Source organism: Pinus tabuliformis, chromosome 9 (genome assembly GCF_031772625.1).
Source record: "Pinus tabuliformis cultivar Carrire ecotype Pingquan chromosome 9, CPIR1, whole genome shotgun sequence".
Lineage (NCBI taxonomy): Eukaryota > Viridiplantae > Streptophyta > Pinopsida > Pinales > Pinaceae > Pinus > Pinus tabuliformis.
In genome coordinates, this window is record NC_142307.1 from 889,743,120 (window position 1) to 889,766,509 (window position 23,390).

Below are 23,390 nucleotides of genomic sequence, written 5' to 3' on the forward strand. Positions count from 1 at the left end.
GAGAAGATAGGAAAGGAAGTATCACATTTGGAAATAATGCACTAGCTCAGATAAAAGTTAAAGAAATTCTTAAGCTTAGATGAGAAGACCAAAGCCCAAAATCTTCTTTATGTGGATGGTCTAAAACAAGCTCCAAGAGCTTGGTATGCATGACTGGAGAAATACCTACAGCAACACGAGATTAAATGGGGGATAGTAGACAACAACCTGTATATTAAATACGAAAATGACAATTTACTAATAATTGTTGTGTATGTAGATAATATCATTTTTGGCAATAACCTGGGGCACATGGGTCAACAATTTCCTGAAGAAATGCAGAATGAATTAGAAATGTCCATGCTCAAAGTACATGACTAGTAACAAAAGCTAATTCCTATTTCTATGAGAAGATAGGAAAGGAAGTGTCACATTTGGAAATAATGCACTAGCTCAGATAAAAGGTAAAGAAATTGTTAGCTTAGATGAGAAGACCAAAGCCCAAAATCTTCTTTATGTGGATGATCTAAAACAAGCTCCAAGATCTTGGTATGCATGACTATGTTGATTTGGGGTAGCATCGGATGTGCTTTGGCCACGAAAATTGGTGGAGAGGTTAGGGCACATGAGATTGGGCAGATTCTAAACAGTTTGGGAGATATTAAAATAATTAATATTTTTAATGGAGTCCCTAAGTCTAAACTTAGGGAATTAAAATATTAATGTGAATTAATATAAAACTGTGTTAGAATGGTCCAAAAGGCATGGATCAAGCCAAATCTAGTCTTAGTCATTTATTAGGGACTTAATCTCGGTCGTTGATTTGTCAACGAGAAAAGTATAAGAGGAGGCTTGAGGGTCACTTGGAGAACACACCAAGAGATCAAGATTTCGACTCTCTGGGGCTGGGTTTGCTAAGAAAGTTGAGAGAGTGATCAGAGTTGCAGCTGATGGGCAGTGAATACAGAAACAGAGAGGCAAAGATAGCACCAGGAAGATCAGGGCAGTAGCCGGAGAGAGGGACGCAGAAGCAGCCAAGGGTTCACACAGAGCCAGCCAGAGCTCACGCAGAGCCAACCAGGAGTTGCACAGTGCCTCAAAGGGCCAGCGTGGGTGACGCAGAGGGCCAGAGGGTTGACGCAGTGCCTCCAGAGGCTGACGCAGGCCAAGCCAGAGTGACGTTAGGCTAACGTTGGGCCAGAGAGGTTGACGCAATCCCTAGAGGCTAACGTTGGGGTTTCGTGGGGCAGCTTGGAGCTGTGGAGCTACCGGAGTGTTTATCCGGGGTTTCAGCCAGAATATCTGCTTCCGAGTAGAGAGGTACTACTGCTGAGATTTTTCTCTGTTGGGTGAGCCAGATTTGGCACCCAGATTGTATTCTGAAACTGCTTAATAAATCAAACCCTCAGAGAGCTACACCGATTTTCCCGCATTGGGTTTTTCCGGGGACATTAGTCCAAAAACAACGGTGTCGCTTGTGTGCTTGTTTCTATTTCCTTCAGTTGATGATCTATAATGTGTTAAGCATGTGCTTGTATTTATTTCTAGTATTTACATGGTAAATAACTTGTTAATTAACAGAACAAGTAGGTAGGAATAAATGTTAAGTTTTGGTATGTTCTATGCTAGAGCAATTTATTTTCATTTTCACAGTTAGCAATCACATCAGCATTACGATAAACTGCAGATAGAACATAAATATAAAACGCAGAAGACAAGCCAAGACAAGAGGACAAAGATGTGGCGCGAGCCAGGGACAAACCCCGCAATGTGTGGGGAACCCTTTGATCAAATCTTTCTTTTATCTTCAAAGTTCAACAGAGAGAGAGAGAGAGAGTACATATACATCATAAGTCAAAACTTTGACTTGACAAGATAAGAGAAAGAGATCTTCATCATGAAGATGATATAATGAGGTTGCAGATCTGAATCTCTGATGACAAAGACTGCAGATCTAAAGCTTAGGTGACGACATATTTCTTCAAGGTGATTTCATCACGTACTGCATCCAACCATGCTGCATCCATCATGCTACATCTTCCAGAATGCTGTCCTTTTCCGGCAGTACTAGCTGTCGCTGCTATATGAGCTGGTGCATCAAACTTCATTTTCTCTTCCTTTATTCAGTCATGCTCCAAGTTGAGGTTTCAGTACTGCCATACTTGCAAGACTGATTTGCGCAACCCAAACACAATCTATGCTGCTGGCTATGGCCTGTGGCTTAGCCCAACAGCAAGTAAGGTCTACATATTGACTCAATACATAACAACCTTGCCTCCAAATCTGTTGTCCCACACTGCCCTTGACTGTTCCTGGTTAGGGCACTTTAGCACACTGCAACAGCCCTCAAACAGTCCATGAACAGTCCTCAAACAGCCTTCAATACCTGCGGCCCACCTTAGTGTGATCCCTCTACTTCTATGCTGGAGATTAGGGCACAATACAGCCCCAAAACAGACCCACGCAAGTGTTTAGCTGTGGTGGTATGGCCTGCGGCCTACCACACAGCCTACCTGTAACTTACGTTCTGCCCAAACAGAGTTCTCTTACCCTTTCAACGTGCCACAACAGACCTGCCCTACTCCTTACCTAAGTTGCACGAAACGGGGAAACGGGTACGAGTTTCCGAAACGGGAAGCGATACGAAACGCGACCTCCCAAATTTTGGAAACGGGAAACGCGAATATATATATATATATATATAATATAGAAAATATTTAAATATATATAATATGTGTTGTGTGTGTGTGGTGTGTGTTGTGTGGTAGTCAATCATAAAGCATAAATGGTAATTATATATATTATAATTTATTACACTTAAACATTAAGATTTAATTTACATCACATTACTCATGAATGATCACATAATGAAAATAAAAATATCGGAATATCCAAAAGCAACCTTTATTAGATATCCAAATCTCAAAAACAGCCTTTATTTATATTAATAATGAGGCAGCAAGTACAATAAAGACTATAAGGCTGCAAGAGAGAGATCCAAATCAGGATTTCTGCATCCACATCCCATTCTTTAAAGACCACTGTTGTATTGGGAGTCTCCTCCTACATAGTCAAACGACCTTAGTGCTCTTGATTAAATACACGTTTCATACCCTAGTACCCTACATGATTTTGATTATTGGGAGTTTCCCCTGCATAGAGGGCTTGGTTCTCTTGATTAAATAGAAGTTCCATACCCTAGTACATGATAAAATCCAATGGAAACATTGCAACCCCCTCAATCCTGAAATCCTGAAAAACAAATAAGTCTGCTGGATTTTGAGTGAGATCTAAAATTCTACTTTCTCCATATGAAATCCAATGAGGCGAAACCACTCTCAAACATCCTGAGTCATTTCATGGTAATGTTAAAAATTTAAGTAAAAGGATGAAAATGAAAATTAAAGGAGAATATCACTTTTACTTTAAGAATTTAACATTACCATGAACTGCATGTCAACACTAGGGCAAAAATTCACTTTTATAACTTTAGACACACATCTAGAAAATTAAAAAAAAAATTTGAAAAAAAAAAAAAAAAAAAAACACAATTCAATTGGGAAACGTAGGTTGTACGGCCTGGAAACGCGTTTCCGGCCGTACGGCCACGTTTCCATTTCGGGAAACGTGGCCGTACGGCCGGAAACGCGTTTCCAGGCCGTACGGTACGTGGAAACGCGTTTCGTTTCGTTTCCTGGGAGGAAACGACCCCTAGGGCCACGTTTCCTGCAACTTAGCTCCTTACCTAACTCGGCCTCCCAGCAAGTGAGAACAGACTTCAATACCGCTGAAGTGTCCTCTGCCTGAAGCCCAATCTAAGGTAAGAAGTTCGAGTTCCTTTTCCGTATAAGGTCTAACCATGAACAGCGTATAAGGTCTCTGTTTGCTGTGTGGATCATCCTTATAAGCCTGCGGCTTACTGTGGTAAGGGCATCATCTTTTGCTGCGTATTAGGGTCTCCTCAATGGCTGTGGATCTAGCCTTACCCAAGCCTTCCTTTGTTGCGGATAGGGCCTTCCCTTTAGCTGCGTATGCGGCCTCCTTTACTGCGGCTAGATCTTCTTCAACTGCGTACAGTGTCTCTCCTTTCAACTGCGGCTAAGTGAACTTAGTTGACTGCGTCTAGGGCTCTCATAGAAAACCCTTTCCACTAGTCCTCCTTGAGAGAGGACAACCCAAACAAGTGGAGAAGAGAGATCATATGAAGAGTGTTCTCAAATGACTTCAAATCCTCCTCTATTTATACTAAAAACGAGGAGGTTGAATAGACACGTCGACTGGGCTTCTAGAGCCTACATAAGAACTGGTCGGCTTGACTATAATTACATAAACAAAATAAATTCATATCTCCATAAATACTTATCGGAATCGGATGATCTTTGGATCAATCCTACACCTCTCGACGAGAGGGATCCAATAAAAATATCAGCTGCCATAAATAAGCCGACCCACATGGAGTTTGGCCCTAGTTGCCAATTTAACAATAAATCAATAAAGTACATGAAGGGTTTCTAACATGTCAGAGTTAGAAATTCCAACAGACTAGAGAGATACCTACAACAGCACGGGATTAAATGGGGGACAGTAGACAACAACATGTATATTAAATATGAAAATAATATTTACTAATACTTGTTGTATATGTAAAATGATATCATTTTTGGCAGTAATCTGGAGCACATGGGTCAACAGTTCCCTGAAGAAATGCAGAACGAATTAGAAATGTCCATGCTGGGAGAGCTTTCATTCTTCCTTGGACAGCAAGTCACATAGTCAAAAAAAGGTATTTTTATTTCCCAGCCCAAATATTTAAAAGAAACTTTGAAAAAGCTTGCGATGGAAAAGTGCAAGCCTGTTAGCACACCAATAATGATTGTTTGCAAACTAAGGAAGACGAGTCCCCTAATGTAAACCAAACCACCTATAGGTCAGTGATTCGAAGCCTTTTGTATCTAACAACATCTAGAGCTAATAATATGGAGGTTGTGTTGAAAATCTAGCTATATTCGATCTTCATAAAATGATTTATTGTCATTATCGAATTATTACTTTCTTCTAGCATGTTCTTCATGCTTTTGTAATGGTCAAAATAAATTTTGTAACAATACTTTACATGGCATTAAAAGAAGAAAAACTAGTATTTTATTGTGAATAAACAAGAGGCTTCACAAGTGCTAACTCGATTTCAAAAGGGGACAAGTAGGCTTGCCCCATAAGTCACACCCTTTCAGATCACTTCAATCACTATAAATAGACCTCTGTCATTCTCCTCAAGATGCAATTTGATGGTCATCTTCTATCTGATCTGAGATCTTATGCGAAAGCCAAAAAGAAAGGATACAAGGGCTAATATTGTGGAACAAAGAAGTCTCCTCTTCATCATAGAAGTCTGAAATAGTTCATGTTCCTGAGGCATATAAACGAAGTTTGTTCTCTACTATGGAAGATCCGAAGTCTGTGTACGTGGTCAAGCTTATTGTTACCGAGGTCAATTCAAGCATCTTGTTCAGAAATCTGAGATCCTATGTTGTTTGAGACCTGTGCACCTTGAAGTTAACCTCTAGGCCAAACCCTAGAAGGTCAATATAAGTCCATCACTCTGTGATCCGAGACATTTTTAATGATACGAAGTTCTATGGCTTTATCAGAAGTTTTGTGGCTTGATCCAAAGTTCTGTGACTTGATCCGAAGTTCTGTGGCTATGATCTGAAGTTATGTGGCTTGATCTAAGGTTTTGTGGCTTGATTTGAAGTTTGTAGCCTTGATTTGAGTCTGTGGTATTGATCCTGTTGATTTGGGGTAGCATTGGATGTGCTCTAGCCACGAAATTTGGTGGCAAGGTTAGGGCACATGAGATCTCCAATACCCAGAAAGGGTTTGGGTAGATTCTAAACAGTTCAGGAGATATTAAAATAATTAATATTTTTAAAGGAGTCCCTAAGTCTAAACTTAGGGAAATTAAAATATTAATGTGAATTAATATGAAACTATGTTAGAATGGTCCAAAAGACATGGATCAAGCCAGATCTAATCTTAGTCGTTGATTAGGGACTTAATCTCGGTCGTAGATATGTCAACAAGAAAAGTATAAGAGGAGGCTTGAGGGTAACTTGGAGAGTACACCAGAGTGATCAGTCATTCTATTCTCTAGAGCGGGGTTTGCTAAGAGAGATAGAATTAGTGATCAGGAGATGCAGCTGAAGGGCATTTGAGTACAGAGAGACAGAAAGGCAGAGATAGTGTCAGGAGAGCAGCGCAGTAGCCAAGGAGAGTGACACAAAGCCAGCCAGGGCTCACGCAAAGGCAGTCGGGAGTTGCGCAGAGCCTCAAAGAGGCCAGCGTTGCTGACGTAGAGGGCCAGAGGGTTGACGCAGGTCCTCCCAGGGCTGATGCAAACCCATCTGAGGTGACGCAAGGCCAGCGTAAGGCAAAGAGGGGCTAGCGCAGTGCAGAGAGAGGCTGACGCTAGGGTTTCTGGGGCAAATTTGTGCTGAGTAGCTGCCGGAAGGATTATCCGAGGTTTCAGCCAGAAGATTTGTTAAAAACTGATAGGTATTACTGCCAAGGAAATTCTCTGTTGGGTAGGCCGGTTTCGGCACCCAGATTGTACTCTGATATTGCTTAATAAGAAAACCCTTAGATAGCTGCATCGGTTTTCCCACATTTGGTTTTTTCGGGGACATTAGTCCAAAAATAATGGTTCCATATGGTGTGTTTGTTTCTATTTCTTTTAGTTGTTGATCTGTAATATGTTGAGCATGCACTAGTGTTTATTTTCAGTATTTACATTGTAAATAACTTGTTAAGAAAAATAACAAGTAGGTAGGAATAAATCAGATAAAGTGCATGGAGGGTTTCTAACTAAGTAAACTTAGAAACTTCAACATGGTATCAGAGCGTGATTGCAGATCACAGGAGGACTAAGGACATCAGCGGAGCGGAGCAATAGCAGCAGAAAATAGTTGTCCCGAGGTGACAGAAGTTGTTTCTAGCATAGCAGCAACAAGGGAGGGTGACGCAGTGCCTACGTCATCAAGGATGAGCTGAGAAGAAATAGCGCAGAGGCTAAGGAGGCAAAGGGAGCCTCACGCAGAGCCACGCAGTAGCTGGGAAGGCTGACGCAGTTGGCTGAGGAGGCCAAATTGCTGGTGCCGGGATTGCGCAGAGCCTAGGAGCTCTCACCTTCAGGTTGTTGGGGTTTAGAAGGCTGTGGGAATATTGCAAAGTGGTGTTGGTGAGGTACTGTAGTCAGAACAGTGCCTAACAAAGCAAGGCCAGAGGAGTTGCTACCGAGGGTTTCCAGCCAATGAACCCGGATCAGTGGTGCGGTTGCACCAGACGATCAGAGTAGGGAGCATCTCGATAGCGTCAGAAGGATTTCCAGGAGGGAAATCAAGACTCAGAGGGAGTCCAGAAGAGAACTTCCAGACGGGAAGTAGAGACTCAAAGGAGTCGAACAAAGAACTTCCAGGAGAGAAGTAGAGGAGTATCATGGCACTACACAGAGTAAGAGACCAAGATAGACTAGACGGAGCGTCGAACTTCGCAGTCTAGAAAGCTAGAATGTTATCCGTACTTGACAGGAATCGTGTCAAGAACTTCGCCTTGAAGGTAATAGCTATCCCAGTCGACCCCAATGATAATGAAAAGTACGAGGAGGCGATGGCGAGGATCGAAAGCATTATCCTTGACGGGGTCAAGGATCATGTAGTACCACACACAGCAAAGAAGGAAACGACATTTGAGATGTGGGAGGCTCTCAAGAAGCTGTACCAGCATACTTCTGTGCAAAGAAAAATGTTGCTTGAGAATCAGTTGAGATCGTATCAGATGAAGAAGGGAGAACCGATTGACACCTTCCTTAGAGGACTGAATGAGATCCAAGATCAGTGGACTGCTATAGAGGCTACACCGAATCAAGAGCTGATGGTGAGGACAGCCCTGAACGTTGTCTCAAAAGACTAGGAGGTATTTGTCCAGGGTATACTAGGCAAAGGGACTCTCCCACCTTGGGACAAGATGTGGGCAGCTCTTCGCCAGGCAAAGATCAGACGGCAGTTGAAGACGAGTAGTAGCAGCAAGGGGATCAAACTCAAGCAGGAGGAGGAAGATGTGGCCCTAGCATCTATGGGAAAGGAGGAGAAGTGGAAGAAGAAAGACCTCTCCAAGATCAAGTGCTTCCACTATGGGGAGCTGGGTCATTATGCGACCCAGTGTCCAAGGAAGAAGAGTAAGGGAGAGTTTTCCGAGACTAAGGCAGCACCAACACGGGAAGAGAAGGAAGTTTTGACAGACGATGACTATGCCATGAGTGCACTCGCACCACTTGAGCGAAAATGGGGAGATATCGAGCTGTAGTCAGGAGGACTACAGGCGATGAGGGGCAAGATCCTTGAGGTACCCAACCTCTTGGATTAGACCTTGCTACGGGAGCCCCGAAGAGGAGTAGCAAGACTGGCTGATGTGGGAAGAGACAGATGCGGATGAAGCGGCAGAGAGAGCTACAATGCAGGAGTCCCAAGACAGCACAAGGCTAGGAGGCTGCAATAGTGCGAGAGGCACAGGAGCGTTGCACCAGTGCAGGATGGCACAAAGAGGTGTACAACGGCTCGAGATGCAGGGAGTTGTTGCAGCAGCACAGAGGTCAGAGAGGGAGGTTCAACATCAGGAGGGTCTCTAGCCCAACAGAGAGGTCAAAGTTGGGAGATCAGTTACTTACTTCTCAGTAACTGAGTTGCATTGCGGCGGTGGGCAACACGATGCAACATGATGAGAGGAGGTGCAATGCGAATGTAGTACTGGGAGAAAGGACTAGCAGCAGCACGGATGCAAAGGGAGTTGTCGTACAGATGCAGCAGCGACAGTGGCAAAACCATGGGTAGCAATACAGGATACAGCAGTGCAAAGGATGGTGGGCAGCAGGCCTAGCATCAGTGCAGGGACCGATGCTGGATGATCAGAGTAATACTCAGTGAGGAGTACTGTTAGAGCACAGTCCTCGCTAAGAGGGAGTGTTGATTTGGCATAGCATCGGATGTGCTCTAGCCACAAAATTTGCTGGAGAGGTTGGGGCACATGAGATCTCCAATACCCAGAAAGGGTTTGGGCAGATTCTAAATAGTTTAGGAGATATTAAAATAATTAATATTTTTAATGTAGTCCCTAAGTTTAAACTTAGGGAGTGTTGATTTGGGGTAGCATCAGATGTGCTCTAACCACAAAATTTGGTAGAGAGGTTGGGGCACATGAGATCTCCAATACCCAGAAAGGGTTTGGGTAGATTCTAAACAGTTCAGGAGATATTAAAATAATTAATATTTTTAATGGAGTCCCTAAGTTTAAACTTCGGGAAATTAAAATATTAATGTGAATTAATATGAAATTGTGTTAGAATGGTCCAAAAGACATGGATCAAGCCAGATCTAATCTCAGCCATTGATTAGGGACTTAATTTCGGTCGTTGATATGTCAACAAAAAAAGTATAAGAGGAGGCTTGAGGGTCACTTGGAGAGTACACAAGAGTGATCATTCATTCTATTCTCTAGAGCGGGGTTTGCTAAGAGAGATAGAATTAGTGATCGGGAGATGCAGCTAAGGGGCATTTGAGTACAGAGAGACAAAGAGGCAAAGATAGTGTCGGGAGAGTAGCAGAGTATCCAAGGAGAGTGACGCAGAGCCAGCCAAGGTTCACACAGAGGCAGTCGGGAGCTGCGCAGAGCCTTAGAGAGGCTAGCGTTGTTGACGCAGACAGTCAGAGAGCTGACGCAGCCTCCCAGAGCTAACACAGAGCCATCCGAGGTGACGCAAGGCCAGCGTGAGGCAGAGAGGAGCTAACGCAGTCTAGAGAGAGGCTGACGCTGGGGTTTCTGGGGCAGATTTGTGCTGAGTAGATGCCGGAAGGATTATCCGGGGTTTCAGCCAAAAGATTTGTCAGAAACTGAAAGGTATTACTGCCAAGGAAATTCTCTGTTGGGTAGGCCAGTTTCGGCACCTAGATTGTACTCTGATATTGATTAATAAGAAAACCCCCAAATAGCTGCACCGGTTTTCCCACATTGGGTTTTTTCGGGGACATTAGTCCAAAAATAATGGTGTCATATGGTGTGTTTGTTTCTATTTCTTTTAGTTGTTGATCTGTAATATGTTGAGCATGCACTAGTGTTTATTTTCAGTATTTACATTGTAAATAACTTGTTAAGAAAAATAACAAGTAGGTAGGAATAAATCAAATAAAGTGCATGGAGGGTTTCTATCTAAGTAAACTTAAAAACTTCAACAGATACGCGGGCCGCGGCACTAATCCGAGGTAGGTAACCTATAGTAAGGAGGTCTGAAACCTACCTTGTCTGTGATCCGAGTTGCTGTTATTACAGATCTATTCTTTGGTTGAAGTTTGAGCTCAAGGAGAATATATTTCAGTCTTTCTTTCTATGGTATGATGAGAGGATCAGCCTCTCCTTGGTGATATTGTTCTACATACAGCTGTCTTGGAGACTCAGCACTTGTGGAACATGTGGTCAGTATAGTCTATTTCTTGATGTATTGTTGAAGGATCTCTCTAGGGAAATTTGTTGGGTTTTTCCCCTTTGTGAGGTTTCGCCCTAGTCTCTGACCTAATCCTTGGTGTCTCTTGTTATTGTGCATTGTGATTTCTTCTTTCTCCTTACTGCTTGATTAAATTTCTGAAGTGTAATTATTTGATGAAGAGATAATAATTGTAAAGAATATCTAATTCATTCACAAATAATTATCAGGAGTTTAAAAATCCTACTTGTACACATCATACCTGGCTTTTCAACATGGTAGCAGGTGTAAAGGAAGAAAGTTGTGGATCACTTCTTAGAAGAAGCCCTTGAAAAAAGCTCTTGAAAGAAGATCCTGGAAAGTTCTTGAGGCAAGCCTGAAAGTTGAAAGTTCTTGAGTCATGACTTATGACCAATGTAGCTTCTAAAGATGCATATGATTTCTCCTTTGTGGTTCTGTATGACTCCCCCTATTCCAGCTTCACTCGGGTTGGCTTTTGAGGCTCCAGCGAAATTCAATTTGAAGTGGTGAACTGGCAGTGGAGCCCAGACTTCAGGATTGTTGCTTTGGGAGTTAAGCATATAGAGCCTGTTGGAGAGGGAGCTCGGTCAAATTGCCACCAGTGAAAGCTAATCAGTTAGGCTTAGTAACATTTGCAGTTTGTTGCGATAATGCCCTTGGGCCTTCACATATCCATTGATAATGCCCAGAGTTTAGCAATCATTCACCATGTCACTAACCATCAATGAAATGTGTACAGTGTATCAAAGCATATTCATATCCACCATAAAAACATTATAACTATGTCTCATCCATACTAAATCATGGTGAAACACATGATCATATGTCCTAAATCATACCAACTGTTGTATACCCAAAAAACTATAACAGAATCATTAACATGTGCTGAATTGAAACGAACATATAATAGCCAACTGGCATTATCATGGTGAAACACATGATCATATTTCCTAAATCATACCAACTGTTGTATACCCAAAAAACTAATTAACATGTGCTGAATTGAATAAAATATATAAGAGCCAACTGGAATTACTGATGCATGAATATACATGTGGATCCATATCATGATGCCTTGTTTATCACATGAAGCAATCCACAATTATCAATTCATCAAACAGCCAAGAAGAAAATTGTTAACTGTCATCACATTTGACAAATTATATTGAATAGTGCCTCATTAAACAGTCATTCATAATTATATCAGACTAAAGCATTCCTTGACAAGTGCTAGGACTCAGGTGGTGGGTGATCTTGTTTAGCAAGGGGGATGATTTGATTTTCACAAAGGGGAATTCTGGCCACAAAAAAGATATGCCGAGCAGCAATATTTAGAACATGTAGCAACACTTTGCAAATTCACTAACTGATTATTTTTGCGATCAACACATCAGATTTTGACATCTCCTCTTTCGCTCAGTACCAGGATTTTCAGACCATTCAGTTTATAGCACTTCTACTGTACCTGCACCATTTCTTAGATTTCCTCTTTCAGATTCGTTAGCTTTCTTTAACTAGATATCCAGCAGCTAGATTCTAACCAACTCTTAGATCTTGAATCTCACTATCTTTCTGCTTTTAGCATTGTTTTAGGAGATGGCTTGGCATTCCCACTTTGAACAGATACCGGATATGGTTTTTACTTCCGTTGATCTATTTTGTGGTCTTTTGTTTGACATTTATAAAATATTTTTATCTTATCTCACAAATATTTATTTCTAAACATATATACTGCCCAGGCCTTCTAAGGCAAAACTGACCTTAAATTCAGTAACATGCATAAAGATTTATGCATAATAAGATGAAAAATACAAGTAACATAAAGCATACGTCAAAATGGAAGAAGAATGCCAAATTTGATCAAGAAATATGGAAATACCTTACTGTCCTCAGTTATTTTCTCTTGGGGACCCTCCGAGCTTTCTGCAGTCTTATGAACCTTCTCTTCGGATTCTCCATCTGCATCAACAGCTTTCACTTCAGTGTCTTCTTGCATTTTGTCTAGAGAATCTATCTGTCTATTTAAACTGCATATATGCTTCACCCCTTCCATGATTTTCTCCAACCATCTATCACGTGACTTCACTCCAGTTAGTACATTTTGATTCGACAGAATGGTATAAGTCTCAGAAGCATTTCCCCACTGTCCATCATTCATAGAGCTTCCTGGTGTTTCTGCTTTTCCAAACGGTTCTGATCTCCCTGTTGCATCTTCATCTCTAAATGTGTTTATAGGTGTCACAGTCTTCCTTCGAACCTGTCTTTTGTTCATTTCAGACTCCTCTAGATCAGGGGCAAATTCATCTGACTCAACATCAGGGAGTTCTCCCAAAGCCTTGCGAGTTTTTTGCACTAGCAAATCAATTTCTTTCTGCTTCGAATCTTCATAATCTTTGTCAGTCAATTTCCAAAGTTTTCTCGCAACTGTGTCATAAACCTTTTGCACAATAAAGCCTGGATGCTTTGTGCGGGGAGGAAGTTGCTTGTTTAGTGGAATAAAGTGCACAACACATTTGTGCATAACAGATTCTGCAGGCACTTCATCATGATGGAAACTATAAAATAGTTCACGTGCATCACGTGCTTGCCAGCTTCCTCCTCCTTTCCTTTCAGCTTCCTCGGGCCGGTAAAACCATTGGCCTACAACAGCAAGAGAGCCATCTTTTGCTTGCTTTATATCCTAGAAAAAAACAAAAAAAAAATGTCAATTAAAATCATTTCAACCAATGTTAATAGCAGATATGCATGCTACATGAAGCCATATAATTTTCATATTAAGATATGGCAAGCGCCATTTTCCATCTAAGCAAAGTGCATATAAAATGTACTAAAAATAAATATTATTCTAGACTACAACAAAAATGGAAAAATACAAGCTCTAGTTGTCTGGAAATTTCTGAAGCAGTTAAGAATTGGGACATGGATTTTTCCACTTTCTAATAGGAAACTTGAAGGAACTGTGTCCTCAAGTGGCAATGGTGAATATAAACATCATTTTTAATATCAATAGAAAATGAGAATCTCACAAACTCTGCTTCTGTACCTTTTGACATAGGAGTTGAGACTTTCCAATTATAACAATCTAATAGAAATTGGCATTGCACCACAGGATGGAATTTAAAACAAGACAACATAGAAAAATTTAAGTCAGACATTCCCCATCATTCAATCTCAAATAAGATACAGGCAACTGTTATTGCCATATATCAATTGATTGTCTTGCACTACATGATAGAATTTAAAACAAGACAGCATAGAAAAAATTAATTCAGAGATTCCCCTTCATTCAATCTCAAATAAGCTACAGGCAACCGTTATTGCCATACAGCAAATTCATTTTGTCTAGTGATTAAAAAAGTGAGAAGCATGATTAGGCATAGTTGTCAAGTGATTAAAAAAGTGAGGAGGATGGTTAGGCATACTTATGCTCAATAGTCACTACAACAGCTTTGTGAAGAACATGCATCAATTCTTTCCAAAGAGAAAAAGCAAGAAAGGCAAGACAAACAACTTTTCCAGGCTCCCACAATTATAATAGGGCAAGATGGCAATCTTGATTGACTAAACAAAAAGTGGAAGATTATTCAGATAGAAAAAATCAGTAGGTACTTAAGCCCCATCTGCAATAGATGTGTCTTAAAAAGGATTTGTAGCAATGGATCTTAAATAAATTTGAAATAACAGTCAACAAATGGCATCATAAAGATATCTCAATACCTGCAAGAATCACCATTACAGACTGAATTTTAGCTGCAAACCATGTGTCCTACTGATGTCTTTAACTGACCACTACATGCAACCACAATTTAGAACTTGGAACAAGAACTAAGCAGATCATTATGGGGAAGCAGTGATGGGGAAGGGACCTGCCTTTAGTAGCTTGACATGTTTGTACTCTCCCTAGAGAAGACAGGGAGCTCCACCGAGTGATGTACTAACACAAGGAACAGTTGTGGGAAAATAGATTGTCAAAGTAGGCAGAGGAGATGCTGCCTGGTAGACTGTGACCTGCAGTCATATTCAGATTGCTCTCTATATAGGGGGCCTTAAAGACCCCTTTTGGATTCTGTGATAATGATGGTGTAGCAGCAGCCTTTGAAAATGCAGGTTCCAGCCTACTGTGGAGATCTCATAAGCCTGAAAAATGGTTTCCAAAGATTTATCCTGGCTCTTTGAAGATCCCAGGAATGGATGAAACCTACGTTACAGAACACATCCCTTAGGGGCCAAGTGTCTGTATCATGTGTCAGGCACATGACACACTAGGACACATGTTTCTCATGTGCCTAAAACAGAACATATACCTAAGATAAGTCACGACATGTCAGAGGCAATGGTATTGTTGAGCTAGCTGCAAGAGATGGCTAATAATTTTTGGAGCCCAAGGAGCAACAGAATGGCAATGATTGCATCCTTGTTGAATAGCTCCAGATTAGACGACAGCATGAGAGGATATCTGAACATCATAGTTTGGATTTTGGACATTTTTGACATTCTTATATCAATTTTGATATTCTTATCAGTTTCCTGAATAGAATTTGTCAACTAAGCTGGCATTGGCAAGATGACTAATATAGACTTTATCAGTAGGAATCCCGAGGTTTTAAGTAAGCTGGCTTTGTATATATTTTCTCCGAGAGGAATGTTGTCAAAAAAGCACAGCAGAATTGTACTGCCATATCCAAGCAGAAATAAGGGGTAGCCATAAAACCCCAGACTTTGTGCATCTTCTTCTACTCCAGCTTTTGTTACCAATCCAGAAAAGCCATGCCCATCATCGTATGTAAATTATTGAGTTAATATATAGGCATAGGCATATTATTATAGAAACATATATCATATAAATATAATACAGATAATCGTAATCCTCTTACTCAACAAAATAGCAAGTACAAAATGTAACAAAAATGTCTGCATGTTTCTTAGGGAAAACATAATATTATTTGCACATCTTCTCAAATTTGAAAACAATATTGATTATTTTTCTATTTGTGGTGTTTCTAAAGCTACATATATACATTTGAATCATGCACACCAAACTCCGTCTTATTTACATGCAGAGAGAGGAGTAGTTGAAGGAAAAGACAAAGATGTGGGACGTATTCCGTAATGACATGGATCTGGACAGCAGTGTTGAGTTGGCATTTGCCAACCCAAATCTTAAGAAACAAGTATTAAAGCCAGTCCCTTTTGATAATGGTGATCCTCTTGAGGGGTCATCCACCACCCCAGAAAATGCAGATGTTGGATTGGATATAGAGGATGGAGAAGAGAGCAGTGGCTGTGATGGTTATTTTTCTGATGATTCTAACATTGAGGAGGACTACTGACCATGACAAGTTATGAGATTCTTCCATCTAAGGTTCTACTCTCTACCCTAATTTACATTTACCATTGACATTCCCACCTATAGTATCAATTACCATACTTCCAGTTACCAAAATCGCAATTTAATTCCGATAACATCGGCAAATTGCGGTTTTCTCAGCCTACCGGTTTTATCGGCCGATTTTTTGGCGATTTTGTCGAAATCAAAAAACTCCCACTTAAATCGTAAAAGTCATGATTTAATCACGAGTCAATGCAAAAACTTGGGAAGATTTCGCTGGGTAGCATATAAGTCGGAAAAAAATTCCCTCATTTCACGCTTTGAGCTCAGCAATTCAACCTTGTGAAAAGGGACAGGGTTTCTGACTGCCAAGGAGGAGGAGATTTCAGGGTTTTGTGGCATGGAGTTTCATTTTTCTTCACTGCTCAATACTTTTCTCCAGCAGTGGCAGATTTGCAGGTAGGTGCCAATGTTTTTCATGTTTTTATTGACGTTGAATGGGGGACCAGGGTTTTCTGTAAAATATTTTTTCTCCTCAGCTAACAAGATTTCAAACACCCATTCTATCATTGACAAATGTTCATATCCAGCAGACTGAGTTATCTTTTAATGTTTATCACCAAGTCTAGGTGGATGTCCTTCAGTACAAATCGGGGATTGCAGCATGCTTTTGTCATCATGTGGCAAACTATCTGATTCATGCACAGGGCAGTAGACCCTTTATTGCTGTTCATCCTCATGTTTGCATCACACAGTTGATCCTGGAGCATACTAACCTTATCTTTGGTAATCCACTGCTTGTCACTAACATTTGTGATTTGTCGTATAAAGCACCACTACAGGATACCAATTTTGTATCCAGATTCCATAGTTTTGTTCCACTTTCCACTGGAAACTTGGCCATTTGATAAATTTTCTAAGTCAACGAAATGTGGTACAATCTTGTCAACACCTGCTGAGTGGGGGGACTGTTCATTCACATGGCGAGAAAACCTCAAAACCTGTAACCTCCTTTGTAATTCATGAAGGGATTCTGGACTGTGCAATACCCTGTTTTGAAGTTTACATCTGTTCATGCCTGCCCCCATCGGCAATTCCAAGAGTGAGAAGAAACATTTAAATCCACACTTAGAGTTTGTCTATCTAGGAGTGTATCATAATTACATGCCAGGTATTGCAAATGATCCAAATGGGCTATAGATAACTAAAGAGAAGAACCTTCATCCTCGAGGGGCTGCAAATTTATACAGTTCTCAGAAAGTGAAAGCCTCCAAACCTGTAACCTCTTTTTGTAATTCATGAGCAATTCCCACTTCTGATCAAAATAATTTAGATCTGTTTCATGCCTTCCTCCATCGACAATTCCAGCCTCAAAGGAGGGAGAAGAGGCATTTACATTCGCATTTAGAGTTTGTCTATCTTGGAGTATATCTGAAAACCCATGCATTCTATGATTATGAATCTATCAATCTGTTGGAGCATGCACGCATGTTGAATTTCTTTCATCTTTTAATCAACAGATATGTTGTATTATATATCTCATGTGATGGACAATTTTTTATTTTTTTCAAATTTTTTTGTAGCATAGGTTCAACTTCAAAAAAAATGTCGAGGCACTTGGACCCCATGTGAGAATAAGGTGAACCTGATGTTGTGTTAGTTTTGTAGCATCAGACAAGTTTTCTAGTCTCAACTTTGCTCAGAGAGGCTAAAGAACACAAGATCTCCAGAATCCAGAAAAAGTTTCAAGAGAAAACACCTAGAAATGCCTCAACTAAGTTGATTGATCAATAATTAAATATTTCTTAAATCTAACTTAGGAAAAGTGATTAATTAACAGCAATTAATTGATAAATGTGAGACTTCTCTAGAAACTCATATGGATCAAGTTGAAGATGATCTTAGCCATTGATGGGGATCTAATCATGGTCGTTGGTTCACCAGAGAGAGATTATAAGAGCAACTCGGTGAGTAGATGGAGAATACACTTGCGAGGTCGAGTTCCTTAGCAAATCGAACTATCTAGCTACAGCAGCAAAGCAGGGAAGAGTAGTTTGAGCTAGAAGGGACACAGAGACAGAGAGGGAGTACGGGCAGTGATATACTGTGGATTTTCTAGTGCCGGAAGAGTCAACTGAGAGAGGTAGAGTATTCCACAAGGAGGTTGCCCAGGGACTTGCATAGAAACTCAAGGAGGCAATTTGATCCAGCTAGAAGAGAGATTGATTCAAGAGTTGAGTGTTGGGAAAATTCTTCCAGAGGGCTAGCGAATCCTTCTAGGGGGCAGAGACAGTCAACAGCAGTAGATTACAACCTATGTTGCACGGATTTGAAAACCCGGGGGTGGGGTTCTCGAACACGTCTCGGGTTCTCATCCCCAAAAACCGGATTCGTGTACGAGTGCTTCTGAAAGGAACCCATAAGAACCGAGTTTGGCTAGTAAGAATCAAGTTCTCCATTAAAAAAAATTGGGTTCGTTTGTCTTTTAGGGTACACCGAACCCTGATAATAGGTAGGTGGAATCCCAAAATCGGGTTCTTTAGGGTTCATGTGGAATGATTTTGAATTAAAATTTTAATAAGAAAATTTGTTGAAAGTCAAAATGTAAACCGTAAAACCTAAAAGTCGATTTTGCCATTCATTTTGTTCACCCTTCAATGGCGGCATTTGATTTGAGATGGCGAGCATTCGCTGGTGTGTTTGAGCGGCATTCGTTGGTGTGGGTGCACGAGACTGGAGGTTTCCACAAAGACGCCTTCAAATGCCTTCTTCGATGGTGTGCAGGAGACGCCTTGTTCGTTGATGTGTAGGAGAACATTTTTTCCACAAGGCGGCTTGTTCGCTGATGTGTAGGAGAACATTTTTTCCACAAGGCGCCTTATTCGTTGGTGTGCAGGATGTTGATTTTTGAGTAACTTGGGAGGTACTCCAAGCCCTAGGGTTCAGGGATTGGATGGCAAAGCACCACAAGAGTCACTAGTGGGCTTGGAACCCAAGCTTGGGGTTTTGCACCCATCAAGATTTGGGCTAAAACCATGACCACATTTCAACATATGATGGATGAGGATGATAGCTCTTGACGAGACAAATCTAAAGCAACGAGAATCATCCAATTCCAAGTTGTAGAAATGGAGATATGAATTTTTGAAGTCTAATTAATGGGTTTGCACATGAAGTGTCAAGGTCGACTTGGTGTAAAAATGACTTGTGACAGTTGTTCAAGCCCTAGAATGACGTTGAGGAAGCCCTCTTGTTGGTGTATAAATAAGAGGTGTTGTGAAGGCATTTGATCATCCAAAAAAGAGTGAAACGCAAGAGCTCATGAAATGATTGTAGGAACTCAGCATACCTTCCTAGTTTGGGCCGCAGATGGAGGAGCACTTCAGCGAGAAGAAAAGGTTGCGTAAGGGTCTTTTAAGTTATGTTTGAAGGGTTGCTCCAATGTGGAGGGAGGTTGAGTTAGTCAAGAGGAGCAGAGGAGAAGAAATACATGTGTTGAGGGCCGCAACAAGGAAGACAAGCCAGCGAAGGTGTGAAGTGTCGTTTGGAGGTCAAGATCAACTATCTAAAGTACTGGAAAGAGGTCGACATACCTTGCAGAAGGGCTGCATGGATAAGGGGCTATTCGGGGCAACAAAACACAACAAATCCCCCTAAAACAAGTAGAGAAAGGGACTTTCATGTGATGACTAGGCCGCAAGCCTGTAGGTGGTGTTCTGAGGGTCAAAACAACCCTAACGTGGAGTTGTTGGTGCCTCCTCACACAGCAAGGTCACCTAGCTTGTAAAGGGGAGGTGGTCGCATCAATTGAAGTGTGTTTTGAGCAAGCGTTTGGGTTGTTGTAGGTTGCAATGGGAGCCCTAAACAGTGATCAGAACACTGCCCATGAACAGCAAAATAGAGATATGTATTTTCTCCATTGAGGTCTTGTGTTGGGTCATAGTTTATGCCCTATTTTGGATCGGTTGAAAAGCAGCTTGTGGGTGCCACGTGTTGGGGTTAACATGGAATGTTGTATACCCCAATTAGGAGCAGAACTTGCAGTGAAGCATTGATGGCTAGATTTGTGCAATAGCTCCTCTATTGCAAAGCAAAGGGCAGATGTGGAGAAGCTTGTGGGCAGCCAATAGAAGGGTCTCCTAGGTGTGAGGATGCCCTAGTTAGGTGCAAATGCTACAACGTGGACTGGCCACTCGTGGACTATTGGAGGGCAGCGTGAGAGTGGACCAAGTGTGAACTTGGATTGGGCATTTATGGTCTATTGGAGGATAGCGTGATAGTGTTCAAGTTGGAGCCCAATGTGCACCATCTTCATGGATTTAGATGGTTGCAAGAGTGGTAATTGTTGAGCCCAAGAGTTGACGAACTAGAGGAGCAATTTTGGAGCTCGAGACTTGTGTGTGGAAAAGGATTTCTATAGCAGATGATGGCAGTCTTCCTAACCCGTGTTCATTGTGGGAGATGGACATCTTGTAGTGATAGGTGGAAGCCCTCCATGCCCTATGTTGGTCTTCATTGGTGCAACACAAGAAGACCATAATGGGCTGAAGTCCCTAAGTAGTTAAGGAGCAGTAGTGGGCAGTTGAGAGTTGTTCACAAGTGGAGTTGTGAACAACTCGACAAGAGTCTCGATTTGTTGATGAGTTTATGGACGAATGATCAACTAGTGCGCAGATTGGATAGCCGAGATTCAATGGCCAGATAGACTTGGAGCATTGATAGAGGCAGGAGTTGTGGATCGGGAGCCGAAGGATCAAGCAAGTACAAGGTACAACCGAGAGGCGCTGAGAGAGTGTGCTACATTAGCCAGATGGTCAGAGTATCTTCTTGACGACAGATCGGTCGTCAATGTACTAACACCAAGCCCCAGTTTTGTATCTTGTACTAATGGATGTATGAAGGCCATTATCCCTGGTACGGGAGCCCTAGACTATTGTATTATATCAGTTGGATTAATATAACGAAGTTGGGTTAAAAATTGTAAGAAGTTGTCTATATTCTGTGCTCTAGTAGATTAACTGTTGTTTATATTCCGCTATGCAAAGTAGTATTGTTGTGATTCTTGGTTTGGTAGCGTCGGAGATTTTAAGACTCTATCCTAGATCCAAGGTCGTGGAAATTCAACACAGGAGATGCAATTCGTGACTCTAACCTGTTTTCCACAAAGATGCAATTTGTGCTTGAAGATTCACAGGTAGTTGACTCTTGAGTTTTCTGGCTTGCTATACCGTGCAACATGAATTAATTTTGTTTGTTCATTGTTTGCAAAACTAAATTAGCAAATTAATAGTCTTTCAGATGTTTGATACATGATCTCTCATGTAAATTCTTCTAGTTACATATATGTGGTGACAAACAGAGTTATTAAAATTTTGAAAATCACAATCCCAATCATAGAGATCATTTGTTGACATGACCATTGCATATGTTATGTATATATTTTTCTCTTCCTTTTTATTTTCTCTTATCCACCGTAATACCTGAAATATTGTAAGCTAATTGGTGCAAAGATAAGTAACCTACTATTAATCATGAATTTGATAAGTTTGAGAACAAGATATTGTAAAAAGGATCACTCAGTATGGTCACACCCTTCAGTGAAAGCATCAATCAGATCAAAATTTATCCCTCTGGAAGCATTAAGATGTTAGGGTATTGTCACTCTAGGTGTTTCTCAGATTTCCATTAATCCATCTAGCAGTGCACAGGAGTTGCCAAACAACTCAAATTTTTCAAGTTATAATGATAGGGAATGATGTCCCTCAGTTTCACCATTAAACCATTTGGGCAACATTCAAGTGTTATTCTTAGTTTGGTTTGAAGAGAAGTTTTCAACCAACACCTGGTTGCTAAAATTCAACATCATCAACATGTCCCTTGTCTCACATTCTAGGTGGATAAAACTCTCGTTTACCTTTCTGGTGATTAGATTTTTAATTTTAATTTTTTTAGGGATAGGTGATTTTGAATCCCATGGATGTCTAAAGGGAATTCATATTCTATTATCAATTATTAGTTTCATTATTCATGATAGTTGATCATTCCAATGAACTCATTCAGAGTAGAGATATCATGTAGACGTGAAAATTGCGTTGTTTATGGCAGAATTGTGTTATGTAAACTTCATAATTTAGGCACTCGTAGTATCTGTGGCTATTGTATAATTACTTTGACAAATATGTGAAATTCAAATAATTTTATTTGTATCAGTTCTAGTCATAGAGAAATCTTTACTTGTAGCTTCTTGTTGTCCATTAACTATTTAACCTCTATTAACATAAATTTTACTTAGAACTTTGTTAAGCAAATTGTCTTCCAAAATTTGCAAAATCAAAAATTTCTTCATAAAATTCACAATATCCACTTTCGAAATATGTGGATCGGCAAAAACCTCCTAAGGGTGTTGGGGGGCCAGCAACAATAAAATGCAATTTCTGGCAGCTTGAATGGAAAGGGAGTTATACCAGACTTGAAGCTCATTTTATGCAGATACCAAGGAAGGGTGTTGATGCTTGCACTGAAGACCCAGGTGATCCTACTAGACTCCCTAGTGCCAAAGAGAGCAACAAAGGGCTTATGGTAAAGCAAGCAAGGCAATCTCCAAGCCACGTCTCAATGTTCATGAAAATGACGACTCCAATGAGGAAGAATTACCATTTGATGTTGAAGTTCAAGTTGGTGATGAGCATGTGCCATCTAGAGCATCAAAAAGCACTACCAGTCAAGCACGCAAGAAGCCTAAACTTGGTGGCCTTTATGACATGTTTGATGTGAAAGGTAAGGAGGGTGTTGATCTTGCAATAACAAGATTTTTCTTGCATGTGGCACTCTTCAATGTAGCCTGTGTTGGGAATCACGATTGTCGTTAGACCAAAACCCGCAAGTGTTAGTCAATAATCGCATCGCCAGAAATAAGAATCCATGGGAGGCGGTTAGTCCACATGTTGCGAAACACACAGGGAGCGATGGTTTATCCAATGTCCAACAATCTCCCCCGCAACGCGAGCCACGTGTGTATCAAACTCGCGACCTACACTCTGATACCACTTGTTGGGAATCACGATTGTCGTTAGACCAAAACCCACAGGTGTTAGTCAACGATCGCATCGCCAGAGATAAGGTTCCATGAGAGGCAGTTAGTCCATGTCGTGAAACACATGGGAAGCGTTGGTTTATCCAATGTCCAACAGTGCGTTCACCCTATTTTGAGCAAATCGTTTGTGCTATTAATAATGGACCTCCAGGGTATAAAGCCTCTAGTAATGAAACGAATTGTGTTGGTGGACAAGGAGAAAGTCTCTCTTGAGAAGACAATGCCACCCTTGAAGGCATCTTGGAGTGTAGATGGATGTTCAATTGTCATAGATGGATGGAATGATTGTACGAATCGTCCATTGATAAACATCATTGTCTCTTCCCTGTCTAGTCCTTATTTTCTTAGGGCCATTAATTGTTCCGGTCAGTGTTGCAAGAACCATCCCGCCCCCCAAGGATCTAAAGGCAGAACCATGTCCCGTACAAATCCGCCACCGATCC

General features: G+C 41.0%; 1 protein-coding gene and 1 pseudogene across 1 annotated transcript in view; one reads left to right on the forward strand and one right to left on the reverse strand.

The window, feature by feature from the left end:
* The window catches only part of LOC149151624 (protein REPRESSOR OF VERNALIZATION 1-like), a 337,711-nt gene that overhangs the window by 150,634 nt on the left and 163,687 nt on the right, over nt 1–23,390 (reverse strand). The window contains exon 3 of the mRNA XM_089438337.1: nt 12,405–13,205. Coding sequence (XP_089294463.1) covers nt 12,405–13,205 — 801 coding nt within the window. The remainder of the gene's footprint in view (nt 1–12,404; nt 13,206–23,390) is intronic.
* LOC149151625 (THO complex subunit 5B-like) overlaps nt 18,512–23,390 on the forward strand; it is a 44,629-nt pseudogene continuing 39,750 nt past the window's right edge.